Below are 12,887 nucleotides of genomic sequence, written 5' to 3'. Positions count from 1 at the left end.
TAGGCCCCTTAATGTTTCCAAAAAATTAGAATTTAGAATCCCTGTTCTGAGATACTTATGGAAAAAAATTTATGCATTCTGTGAATTTTAGTTCAAAGTTGGAAAGAATCACCTCACTTCTCTAAAAAAAAAAAGTCCCAGAGAGCACTTTACAGGAACATATTTTTTTAAAAGTGACTTTTAGAAAGATGCAAAATAGAATTGTGTGTGCCTGAGAAGAACTTGGACTCTTAAGTAACAAAGAGTTGGGAAGAGAGATTTTTCTCCCAATTCACTACTATGCTAAACCAGCTTTGCTAATTATCATTAAAAGTAGGACTGACTCCTTTGCACTGAACTGCCACCTGCAAAAGTAGCTTTTAATTTGGCAGGATCTCCTTCATTTTCACATGACTGCAAACCACATAACATGGAGCAGAGGAATCGTTTCCATCCGAACAACTCTGGAGAATATTTGAGCTGAAAAGCATCTTCAACAACGGGCAGAATCAGCTTTGCTTGCATAAGGAAGCACAGGACACTGCCCAGCCTGGAAGTGGCTCTGAACTTGCACACACTCATATTTCAGGAGGAAAGTGTGCGTCAGATTCTCCATAAGGAGCTGCCGAGAGGGCCCCTAAACGAGCGGCTGGGGGCAGGACCAGGCGGAACCGTGTCCGGACAGATGGCACAGTTAGCTCAGACTTTCCAGTCCTGCCAAGCCCTGGGCAGATACCGCTCTGCACTCCTTTGACTGCTGGCTCAGGACACCACACTTACATGCATGAGGGGGTCTGCTCGGCCACCACGAAGCGACATCTCCCTTTGATGCAGTAATGCTTATATTGCTTGGGACACCGAGAAAAATGTCCTTTCCGCTTAGGCTGCACAGTGGTAGCTGGAAAATGAGAGAAATGCCAATAAATCAACCCATTTTACTGGTAAATCTAATCATATTCTTATATCAAGACCAGTTTTGTTGTTGTTGTTTCTGCACCCCCCCCCCCCCCCGGAGAAGAATAAAATCTCATTTCTGCTTCTCTCCACACTAGGATAAAGTTCAGATTTTGGTAACTCCCAAAATAACTATAGAAATTGGGTAATAGGACTTGAGCTGTTTCACATTTTAAATAACAGTTATGTCCAATCTACCTTTCAGAAATGTTGATGTCATTTGCAGAGTGAAATGTAGATATTAGAGAAAAAGCCTGCATTCTTTGCAAGTTAGCAGAGCTATGCTTACAGAAAAGAGGTCTCAGATCGTTGGTTGGTTGATTTTGTTGTTATTTTTCAGCTTAAACACAGATGCTTCAACCAGGTGGTGGTCTATTTGCTTCTCATGAATTATCTCAGTGCTCCTAGTAGACTTGTAAGGTGAGTAGCATTCTACATAATCAGCAAAGCACAACACATACAGGGTGTCACCTTTCCAGATCACACAGCTAGGAAGGGCAGAGCTGGATCTCAAATGAGGCAATCTTGTCCCCAGAAACCATGCTCTTGACTGCAACACGCAGGTGCTCTGTCAGCCTCGCTGTCAAGCACATATCTGTCACCTACTCTCGTCTGCTGCAGCAGAAGTGTCGTGCCTGCCTCAGGGAGCTCACGCCTTCCACTTGGCCTCAGGAGGTTTCCCTTGCTCTGAAGGAGAAGGAAAACGCTAGAGCTTCATTCCTCGATTTTAGTTCCAAGGGGACTTCCTTGCTTTACCTTTTTAGAGCCTTGACTGCCTAAGTTTTTAAACTGAAGATAAATAATATGGAACAATTTCCCCAGCACACACATGTAAAAATTTCAGTGAATAATTATTGTGGAGAGGAATGTTACAGAAATACTAACTAGCCATTTCAGCTGCTGATTCATAACTGAAGTAATGTCCATATCCAGAAAAAACAGCTAACCGACGGTCAGACCTCCTTCATTCATGGTATAGCTCACAGCCTGCAGGACTCACACACCGGTGCAACCACAAAGACCACACTGTTCACTTAGGAAAGGTCATTCACATGAGCTTGGGTCTAGCAATGGCATCCAAATGACATTAAAGAAATCTTTCATTAATGGCAGGGGCCATTAAACGTCTCAAATAGTACCATAAAATGGGTGTATTTATTTACCAGGGCCACCAAAGAGAGGACTTCAAATGCTCTCTGAACTGTAAATTCCTATGAGACTATGAGACAGTTGTCCACCAGTGTCCAAAGAGGATTGGCTCCAAGCTCTCTGAGCATACCAAAACCTCTGCATGCTCAAGCCTCTTGTGCAAAATGGTGCAGTATTAGCATATAACCTCTGTTCATACTGCCATATAGTTTAAATCATATCTAGGTTACTTATAGTAGTTAATACAATGTATATGCTATGTCATATTTATGCTATGTCAATAGATGGTGTATTATATTGTTTAGAGAACAATGACAATGATGTTTTGTACAGATGTAAATTTTTTTCCAAATGTTTATTATCTATGTTTGGTTAAATTCACAGATGTGGAAGCTTTGGATACAAAGAGTCATTGTGCAGAGTTCTAGCATGTGGCAGAATGTTGGTGAGAAACTGGCCGACCTGGTTTTGGTCATCAACTTGATCTCCACCCATGCTGACTGCTGGGACATTCCACATAGTTGCTCCTATGCATGCCAATCAATGGGAGTGAAACTTCTAGAAATAACTGGTAAGTGAGTCAAGGTCAAATACCTATGTATTTTCACAAATAAATTGATAAGTCAAGGTGAATGTTTCCTATTTCCAGAGCCTCTATAATAGCCACTGACTGAGAAGCATTGAAGAAATAAAGGATACACTGTTTAGTAAAATTGCCATGATAGAGCAAGTTAAAAATGAAACTACGCAATCAACCCCTAAAAACAACCATAGTAACCATATAAACAGTTGTAGTATACTAGAAATAGGAACAAGAACACTGGATTGGGGGCAGAAATCAAGGCTCAACCTTTGGCTCTGCCTTTCATTAGCTGCATGAATCTGGGCAAGTTAATCAAGCTGTCTGTGCCCTAGTTTCTTCACCTACAAACTGAAAATAATAACATCCACCATGAAAGGCTGTTGGAAGGCAAAAAATAAAAATATATGTGAGAGGTAGGCATTTGGTGTCACAGTTGGGAGGCCTACATCCCATATCAAAGTGCCTGGGCTTAAGTCTCAGTTCCATTCCTGATTCCAGCTGCCTGCTAATGCACAACTGGGCTGCACATGATGGGCCAAGTTGTTGAGCCCCTGTCATTCATATGAGAAATGTGGGCAGTGATCTCAGCTTCTGGTTTTGGCTTGGCTCAGCCCTGGCTGCTGAGGGCATTTGGGAGATCTCTGTCTATTTCTGCCTCAGCCTCTCTCTCTCTCTCTCTCAAACTTTATACATATATGTATACATATGCACATGTATATAAATACATAATATATATAGCATATTCCTCTCAGAGTTGCTTAAACCATGAAGTCCTCAGTAAATGAATTGATTATGGAATATTTTCAAATTATTTATTTATTTATTTATTTGAAAGGCAGAGCTACAAAGAGGCAGGGAGAGATAGAGCAAGAGCAAAAGCAAGAGTGGGCGAGAGAGAGAGAGAGAGAGCAAGAGAGGGAGAGAGCTATCTTCTTTCTGTTGGTTTGCTCCCTAAATTATCTCAAGGCCAAGGGCTGAGCCAGGTCAAAACCAGGAGCTAGAATTTTCATCCATGCCTCCCATGTGGGTGCAGGAATCCAGGCATCTTCTGCTGCTTTCCCAGGCATATTAGCAAGGAGCTGGATCAGAAGTAGAGCAGCCAGGAACTGAACTAGTGCCCATATGGGATGCAGGCATTGCAGGCAGCTGCTTAACCCACTATACCACAACACTGGCCCTGATTATAAAATTTTAAATATTTTGGCAATCTTAAGAAAAATTTTCTGTAAATACGAATGTTTATCACAATGCTTATGTGATCAAAGAACAATTTCTGGAAAATATGTATTTTAGGAGGAGATGAGCAAGCAGTTGAGTTTTGGAGAATGTCAGGAGAAAGGCAGAGTCAGACACACTGCAGGTAGATGTCATTGCAATGGAAGAGTCAGCAAGAACAGCAGCCAAAGATGACTGTGAATGACACTTAGAAACTCAAATGTCAGTAGGCTAAAGTGTTTACGTATGAAATACAAGGCCAGGAGAGCTGAAAATTGTTTTATGGATGAAGATCTTTTTTTTTTTTTTTAGATTTATTTATCTGAAAGAGTTATAGTGAAGCAGAGGCGCAAAGACAGAGAGAGAGAGAGAGAGAGAGAGAGAGAGAGAGAGAGAGTTTATCACTCCCCAAATGGCCACAATGGCCAGAGCTGAGCTGATCCAAAGCCAGGAGCCAGGAGCCAGGAGCCAGAAGCTTCTTCCAGGTCTCTCACATGGGTGCAGGGGCCCAAGGACTTCAGCCATCTTCTGCTGCTTTCCCAGGCCATAGCAGAGAGCTGGATTGGAAGTGGAACAGCCGGGACTCGAATTGGTGCCCATATGAAATGCCAACACTGCAGACAGCATCTTTATGTGCTGTGCCACAGTGCCAGCCTCCAGAGATGGTTCTTATGGTATGTGTAAAAAGTACATTAACTGTGAAGCACTGAATAAATGAATTAACTAGAAAATTAATTACCTACTCTGGATTAGAGTAGGAAGATGCCTGGGGCCGGGAAAACCGGGGCATACCTGAATCATGCAGACAGGTGTGATATGAGGAAGGAGATGGATTCAAGACACAGCAAGATTTTATAACTCATCTTCCATCTTCCAGAAGGGACTTCCCGGCTACCCGAAACACACCTGCCTTAAATTTATAACCTGTTTGGCTCTGTTTTCTGAACTTTACCAATTCCTCTAGGAACTCTACCCCCTTAAATGCACCCAGACTTTTAATAAACATCACGCATAGTGTGATACCAGAAAGCGCGTTAACCAGCGGCTGCTGGATTCAGTGCTTTGATCAGCCTTGCTTCATCCAAGCAGCCTAAATCCATGCCAGGGGACTGTTGCCAAGTCCTGCTTTGGTTGCTCACAGAGTGCCCTCCTTTTCCAAAGAAGCATTTTTAAGTATTCCCAGCATTATTTTGGATTTAAAACCCTTTCCACATCACCAGGCAGAAAATGCCCAGTGATTTCTCTAATGGAAATTTATAACCTGAAAGGCAAACAAATCACAAGGAAAGGGGGAATCTTTTCTTCCTCTCCCACAGCAATGGAAAGCTTATCAGTATTCTCCCTTGCAAACTGCACCTAGAAGTCCGGTTGCTTTTCATCTAGAATTCATCAAGGTTCTGTTATCTGACAATGGAATAACTGTGAAACCTAGCATTTTCCACCTACCATGAGATGTGATGATATAGGGTAAGGAAGGGCAAAAACTGCCCTTCTGTTCTAGCGATGCTTATCAAGAAGGAGAAAAAGCTAATCCTAGCACAGAAAAATGATTAGTCCCAAGTATTACGTTTCTCTCTTGAAGAAATGGTATAGTCTCAAAAACGAAGCAGCTGGAAACTTGTCTAGGGTCCTGAGGGTAGCGACACTTCATTGACCTTTGTTTCTCCTATCTTACCTTTTTCTTTTTTTTTTTTCTCTTCTCTCACTCTTTTTTTTTTTTTTTTTTGGACAGGTAGAGTAGACAGTGAGAGAGACAGAGAGACAGAGAGAAAGGTCTTCGTTCTGTTGGTTCACTCCCAAATGGCCGCAACAGCCAGCACTGCATCCATCCGAAGACAGGAGCCAGGTGCTTCTTTCTGGTCTCCCATGCAGGTGCAGAGCCCAAGCACTTGGGCCATCCTCCACTGCCCTCCAGGGCCACAGCAGAGAGCTGGACTGGAAGAGGAGCAGCTGAGAGAAAAGTCTTCCTTTGCCGTTGGTTCACCCCCCAATGGCCACTGTGGCTGGCGCGCTGCAGCCGGCGCACCGCGCTGATCTGAAGCCAGGAGCCAGGTAGTTCCTCCTGGCCTCCCATGCAGGTGCAGGGCCCAAAGACTTGGGCCATCCTCCACTGCACTCCCGGGCCACAGCAGAGAGCTGGACTGGAAGGGGGCAACCGGAACAGAATCCGTTGCCCCAACTGGGACTAGAACCCAGTGTGCCAGCGCCGCAGGCGGAGGATTAGCCTATTGAGCCACAGAGCTGGCCTTGTCTTACCTTTTTCTACCACATGTTTCCAAAATGAAAGTATGCCCCTGAAGGGCAGACAGTCCCACAAAATTTCACTGGAAAACTACACCCACTAGTAGGCCAAGCTGCAACACAGTCTTCTAAGTGGATGGGTTCCATACATCATCTCCTCATGGATGCTATGGTTAAATTACTTCCAAAGATCCATGTGTTAAAGGCTTGGCCCCCAAACTGGAACTGTTGGAGGTGGTGGAACTTTTAGTAGGTGGAGCCTAAGGGGAGGCCCTCAGTTCAGTGGGGGCATGTCCTCAGAAGGTAATTTTGGTGAAAAGGTTACAATAAAAGCTGGTGTTTGGGCCCGACCACTCTCTGCATCCTGGATCACCATGGAACTCTTGTTCCGCACGTGTTCCACCATCCATCATGGGCCCCTTGTCGGAGCCAAAGCCTGCATCATGCTGTCTGGACTTGGAACTTCCAAAGCTGGGAGCTGAATGAAGCTGCCTTAACTATTTCAACAACAACAAAAAACTAACACAATGGTTACTATATTCCAAAGATTCTAGAAGTCAATTAGTTAAGAAATTTTTAGGGTTACTATTGGATTCTGTAAGTAAAAATCTGATTCTAAGAGTTTGGTTTAGAAACAAGGATATCTGTCTTAGATTGTACAGGCAATTAAACAAGAAATGGTCATCCTACTTGGGTCATATGGATATGTGGGCAAGATGCAAAAGATTCTGTTGGGCTAAACAAAACTAGAGAAATAGAGTAGATACCTAAATGATTTGGTTTCAATGTGGAATGTTCCTCAGTTTGACAGATGCTTTGAATAAACACAATATAGTCTCTTGGTCCTTTTGTATGTGGTTCTAATTCCCAAAAAGAAAGAGGTTTTGTGATGATGCCTTTGTGACTTAAAGTCTTCAGAAAGGATATATTATGTCTATTATTTTGTAAAATATTCACTATTTTTCCTGACAGTGATAATTAAAAATCCATTAAATGATTTTTGTAAATGACATTATATCAGCAACTCATTTCTTTTTACTTGAAAAGCAGAAAGAAGACAGAGAGAGAGAGAGAGAGAGAGAGAGAGAGAGAGAGAACCTCCATTCTGCTGATTCACTTCACAAATGCCCAAAATGGCTGGGACTGGGCCAGGTTGAAGCAAGGAGCTGGGAACTCAACTGAGTCTCCCATGTGGGTGTCAGGGACCCAAGTACTTGAGCCGTCACCTGCTCTCTCCCAGGATCTGCATTAGCAGGAAGCTGGAATTGGGAGCAAACCTGGAACTGGAAGCAAACCTGGAACTGGAATTCAGGCATTTCAATATGAGATGCAGGCATTCCCAAGAAGTGTCTTAAACACTATGTCAAATGTCCACCCCAGAAAACTCTATTCTGAAGTCAACACTAAAGGCAGCCACTACAATTATTATTATTATATGCTTTTTCAAAATACTTGTTGCAAAGGTTTTAACCTCATAGTATCTCTAGCCCATTAGTTGGATAAATATCTAAATATATATGTACCAGATTTATAGAGAGATGTGAAATTTTTTTTTTTTTTTTTTTGACAGGCAGAGTGGACAGTGAGAGAGAGAGACAGAGAGAAAGGTCTTCCTTTGCCGTTGGTTCACCCTCCAATGGCCGCCGCTGCAGCCGGCGCACCGCGCTGATCCTGGCAGGAGCCAGGAGCCAGGTGCTTTTCCTGGTCTCCCATGGGGTGCAGGGCCCAAGCACCTGGGCCATCCTCCACTGCACTCCCTGGCCATAGCAGAGAGCTGTAAAACAATTCCCACAATGAAGAACAAGGAGAGAGAGGAAGGAAAGCAAACATCAGTAAATTCCTCCTCCTACACAGATCACTGACCTAAAATAGGAAGAACCATTGCACAGAGGAGAGAGTGTAAGTGGCCATGGCAATTTGGAAAGTTTCCTTCTAGATTCTGAAGTAGAAGTAAAGGCTTTAATGTGTGACTCCTTGGCTTCCCAGGATCTTCTAACAGTGATTTCTTCATTTTACAGCCTCCTTAAGCCAAAAGGTGAGGAAGAAAGTTTTCTACTTTTTAGGTTATGTTCCTTCTTATCTTGCCTAGTGTCTCCTTGAGTCAAAGGAATGTGCCCTTGAAGAAAAGAAAATTTTAGAAATTTAGTTTAATTGAGGATTCCCAGTTGCCTTACAATGGCATTTTGAATAAAAATGTGAAAGAGGGAGGAAGTGGTATTGTGGTGCAGCACAGATTAAACCTCCACCTGCCATGCCTGCTTCCCATATGAGCATTCGTTCCTAGCTGCTGCTCCACTTCTGATCCAACTCCCTGCTAATGCACCTGGGAAAGCAACAGAGGATAGTCCAGTGTCTGGGCTCCTGCCAGACACTTTGGGAGATCCAAATGGAGTTCCGGGCTCCTAGCTTCAGCCTGGCTCAACCCTGGCTGTTGTGGCTACTTGGGGAGTGAACCAGTGGCGGGAAGATCCCTATCTCTTTGTCTCGTCCTCTCTCTCTCTATCCCTTTACCTTTCAAATAAATACATAAATACATCTTTTAAAAAAAGTGAAAGGGGGAGTGACATCTCACAGATGTCACTCCTAATGCTTTCTGAGCTACTGGGATATCCTTTGGGACAGTAGAGGAAGGGAAGCAATATGGCCAAATCAATATGTCTTTTTCCAGAAGGGCCATGCCAACCATTTCTGTCCCTTTAAAGACAAAAACAAAAGCAAGAATCCAGGATTGAAGTGGAAGTATATTTGAATGTGTTTAAAATTCCTGGCTGAGGGTAAACAAAGATAAAGGCAGAAAGAAAACTGGTGTGACCTTTTTTTGTAAGAATATATACAATGGAACTCTTACATCTATGATTCCTCCTTTGCTTATTCTTATTTTCTGATTATTCCTCATCTCCCTCAAACTCTAAAATTTTGCAATGCATCTGGGTTAAATGCATTCTTATCTCTTCTCTCTATACTCAGTCCCTCAGTGAGTTCATCAAATCTGGTATTCAACACATCTTTATGATAATTCCCAAATTTAGTTTAAATCCCAGGTATCTTTCCTCAATGCCTACTGTCTTAACTAACAGGCATTTAAATTTAACATTTCACATATGGAATCTGATTTTTACCTCAAATGTGATCTGTCCTTATCTCAGGAAATGATATCCATTGTTTCTTTTGTCTAGGAAAAAAATTGGCATTATCTCAATTTCTTTCTCTCTTGCTCTGCATCGAATTCATTGTAAATTCTATTGGCTGTATTCAAAACACATGCAGAATTATCCCATCATTTCCACTTCCCTAGTCCAAGCACAACATCATCTCTAGGCTGGAAGCAATCTCCATGGCAACACATCTAACTAGTGCCCTTGCTTCTGCCTTTGCCTTTTTATCTAACTGTACCAAGAAGCAAGATCATTGCTATAAAACTGACGCTCAGTAAAAGCTAAAGGTCTTAGATCCTTATCAAGACTCTTCATGACATTACCTGTTACCTCTCTTTCTGATCTCATCATCAACCATGTCATTCATTGTTAAGTCCTTGATACTTAGAAGAGGGATTGCTATATGTTAAGTGTTCATAAGTATTACTAGAATGAGTGAAGGCCTCATTCAAGATTGAAACTGACAAACTAGGGGCCAGCATTGTGGTACAGCAAGTTAAGCCACTGCCTGCAATGCTGGCATCACATATAATACCGGTTCAAGTCCCAGCAGCTGCATTTCTGATCCAGCTCCCTGCTAAGGTGGCTGAGAAAGCAACAGAAGATGGCCCAAGTACTTGGGTCCCGCGTGGGGGGGACAGGTGGATTTCTAGACACCTGTCTTCAGCTTGGCCCCAACCTGGTCCAGCTCTGGCTGGTGCTGGCTGCCATTTAGGAAGCGAATCAGCAGATGCAAGACCTCTGTGTCTCTCTGACTTTCCTTCTCTCTTTCTGTAACTCTGCTTTTCAAATAAATAAAATAAATCTTAAAAAACAAAGAAATGACAACTTAAAAGTGGAAAGTTTAGAGATTAGGACTTCATTTGTAGAAAAAAATCAATTACAATGATAATATGAATAATATTATTGTTATTGCCACAAAAAATTGGAATAAACTTCTTGGTTAGCATTTTCAAATTAAAATAAATTATTTTCCACCATTTTGGAATTGTTTTTGCTTTGTTTCTGTTTCTATGAATGTTTAATTTTGTTTTGTTTTTAATAGGTTACTAAGAAAAGACTAGTAAAACAAAGAAATAATTAAGAATTTCTGGCTTATCTCTTAATTCCTCAACATTGTATGGACTGTGGTCATGCTGAAGTCTGTTCTATTCACATCTCCAGGTAATGTTTCTCAAATGGTAAAATATGTGGTTAAATTTTCAAGCTCAATTCAGAGAAAAAAATTTATCTTCTCTATAGAAGAATCTGAAATAACTTTAAAGATTTATTTTATTTTTTAAGATTTATTTATTTGTAAAACAAATTTACAGAGAGAGAAGAGACAGAAGGAAAGGGACCTTCCATCCATCAGTTCACTCCCCAAGTGACTGCAACTGCTTTTGCTCCATCAGGCTGAAAGGAGTCTGGAACTCCAGTTCTCCCACAAAGGTGGCAGAAGCCCAAGTACTTAGGTCATCTTCTTCTGCTTTTGTAGGCACATCAGCAGGTAACTAGATCAGGAGTGGAGCAGCTGGAATCTGAACCAGGACTCATATGGCATGCCAGCATCACAGGAAGTGACATAACTTGCTATGCCACATCACCAGGTCCCAGAGATATATCTTATTTATTTGAAAGGCAGATTGACAGAGAGAGAGGGGGAGACAGAGAAAGAAAGAGATTTTTCACCCACTGGTTGACTCCCCAAATGGATGCATCACCTGGGTCTGGGCAGACTGAAACCAGGAATCTAGAGCTCTATCTGAATCTTCCACGTGGGTGGCAGGGGCCCAGATATCTGGCCATCTTCTGCTACTTTTCCAGGTACATTAGCAGGGAGCTGCTGGATCAGAAAGTGGAACAGTTGGGATTCTAACCTGTCCCCAGATATCGGATACTGGAATCATCCAGGCAGAGGCTTACTCTACTTTGCCATAATATCAGTCAATGAAATAATTTTTCTGACATCAAGTTAGCACTATAATATTTAAATAAACCTTGAACCTCCACCAAATCAACAATATATTTGTGGTTAAATTGTGCTGGTAACTTTACTAAAATAGCTTATAAGACCTAGAAATACCTACCCAGCCTCCTAAGTCACAGTTCAAATAGCCAGAAACAAAAATGGCAATGAGAAAAAGTAGCAAGTATTAATAAATTTGTCTCTTTAAAGAAACTATAGTCAGAAAGCAGAAAATACACCCAAAAATAATTATCTGATCATTGTTTCCAGGTCATGTCTGAGAACAGAAGCTATAACAGCATTCAAAATAATTGATCATAAAGATGCTCAATAAGATCAGGAGGAGGATATATGAATCATGAAAAAAATTCAGCTAAAATAGAGAAAATATTTTAAAAACATAGCTATTGGATCTCAATAAGTTGATCTGAAAAATTCACTAGTGGGTTTCAACAGTAGACTACACCAATGAGAAAACAAGATCAATGAACCAGAAGACGTGTCATTGGAAATTATGCAGAGAACAAAAAGAAAAAAGAGTGAAAAGAGTGAAGACATGTAAAGGATTTATGGAATACCATTAAGCACATCAATACACACTTCACAGAAGTCCAAGATGGAAAAGAGACAGAAAAAGGGACACATTATTCCAAGAAATAATGGCCCAAAACTTCCCAAGTCTAGTAACAGAATGGTTATCCACATTCAGGAGGTCCGATTGGTCACAAATAAGATGTAGTCAAACACAGACATCACAAGACACATTATAAACAGATTGTCAAAGATGAAGAGAAGCTTTAGAAAGCATCTAGACTTTTCATATGCAACACAATCTCTATTAGAAAATCAGTGGATTTCTCAGTTCAGGATAAACCCTGAAGGCCATAGAGGAGTGGGACGATAGATTCAAAGTACTGAGAAAAAAAGTCTGCCAATTATGATATTCTACCAAGCAAAACCATCCTTCAAACATAGGAAAGGCAAAAATTTTCACAAACAAGTATGAGAGATTTCATTATCAACAAGAAATTTTATAGAGTTCATCAAGTTGAAGTGAAAGGAATGCTAAAATAAATTTAAAAGTATAAGGTAATAGAAAATTCATTGGGAAAGGTAAATATATTAGACAAATACAGAGCTCTGTGTTACTATAATGGTGATGGATATAATACTTGTAATTTTAATATAAAAGTTAAAAGATGTATTAAAATAATTACAAATATAAAATAAATCATTAATTGATGCACAATATTAAAAATACTTAAATTACAGCATTATTCACAAAGCATGGAGTGAGAAGAAATATTTGATTGAATTTGAGTTGTTACCAGCTTAAAATAGACCTTTTCTAATTATATTTTATGTAAGTTCACAAATATAATAGCTATAGAAGGTGCATAAATGAAAAGAAAAAAGAGCCTATCAATATAAAACAGTCACCAAAACAAAAGGAAAACTACAGAGAGGAAGAGAGGGACAAAAGAACTTTCAAGAGGGGAAATAATTAACAAAATGACAATACCAAGGCCATTCCTAACGAAAAGTACTTTAAAACAGCTAAACTCCCAAATATAAAAATGGAGAGAGGATTAATGGATACTTCAACATCCCACTTTCAATAATGGATACAGCATCCAGAGAAAAGTCACTAAGGTACAATGGA

General features: G+C 40.8%; 1 protein-coding gene across 2 annotated transcripts in view; it reads right to left on the bottom strand.

Annotated features, from left to right (window-relative positions):
* BTC (betacellulin) overlaps positions 1–12,887 on the bottom strand; it is a 61,131-nt gene that overhangs the window by 12,711 nt on the left and 35,533 nt on the right. For both annotated transcript variants that reach the window (XM_008267743.4, XM_051819702.2), the window contains exon 3: positions 760–877. In XM_008267743.4, the coding sequence (XP_008265965.1) occupies positions 760–877 (118 nt within the window). The remainder of the gene's footprint in view (positions 1–759; positions 878–12,887) is intronic.

This window comes from Oryctolagus cuniculus, chromosome 8 (assembly GCF_964237555.1).
Source record: "Oryctolagus cuniculus chromosome 8, mOryCun1.1, whole genome shotgun sequence".
Classification (NCBI taxonomy): domain Eukaryota; kingdom Metazoa; phylum Chordata; class Mammalia; order Lagomorpha; family Leporidae; genus Oryctolagus; species Oryctolagus cuniculus.
The sequence above is the reverse complement of the archived record's forward strand: the minus strand, read 5'-3'. Positions and strand labels throughout refer to the sequence as shown.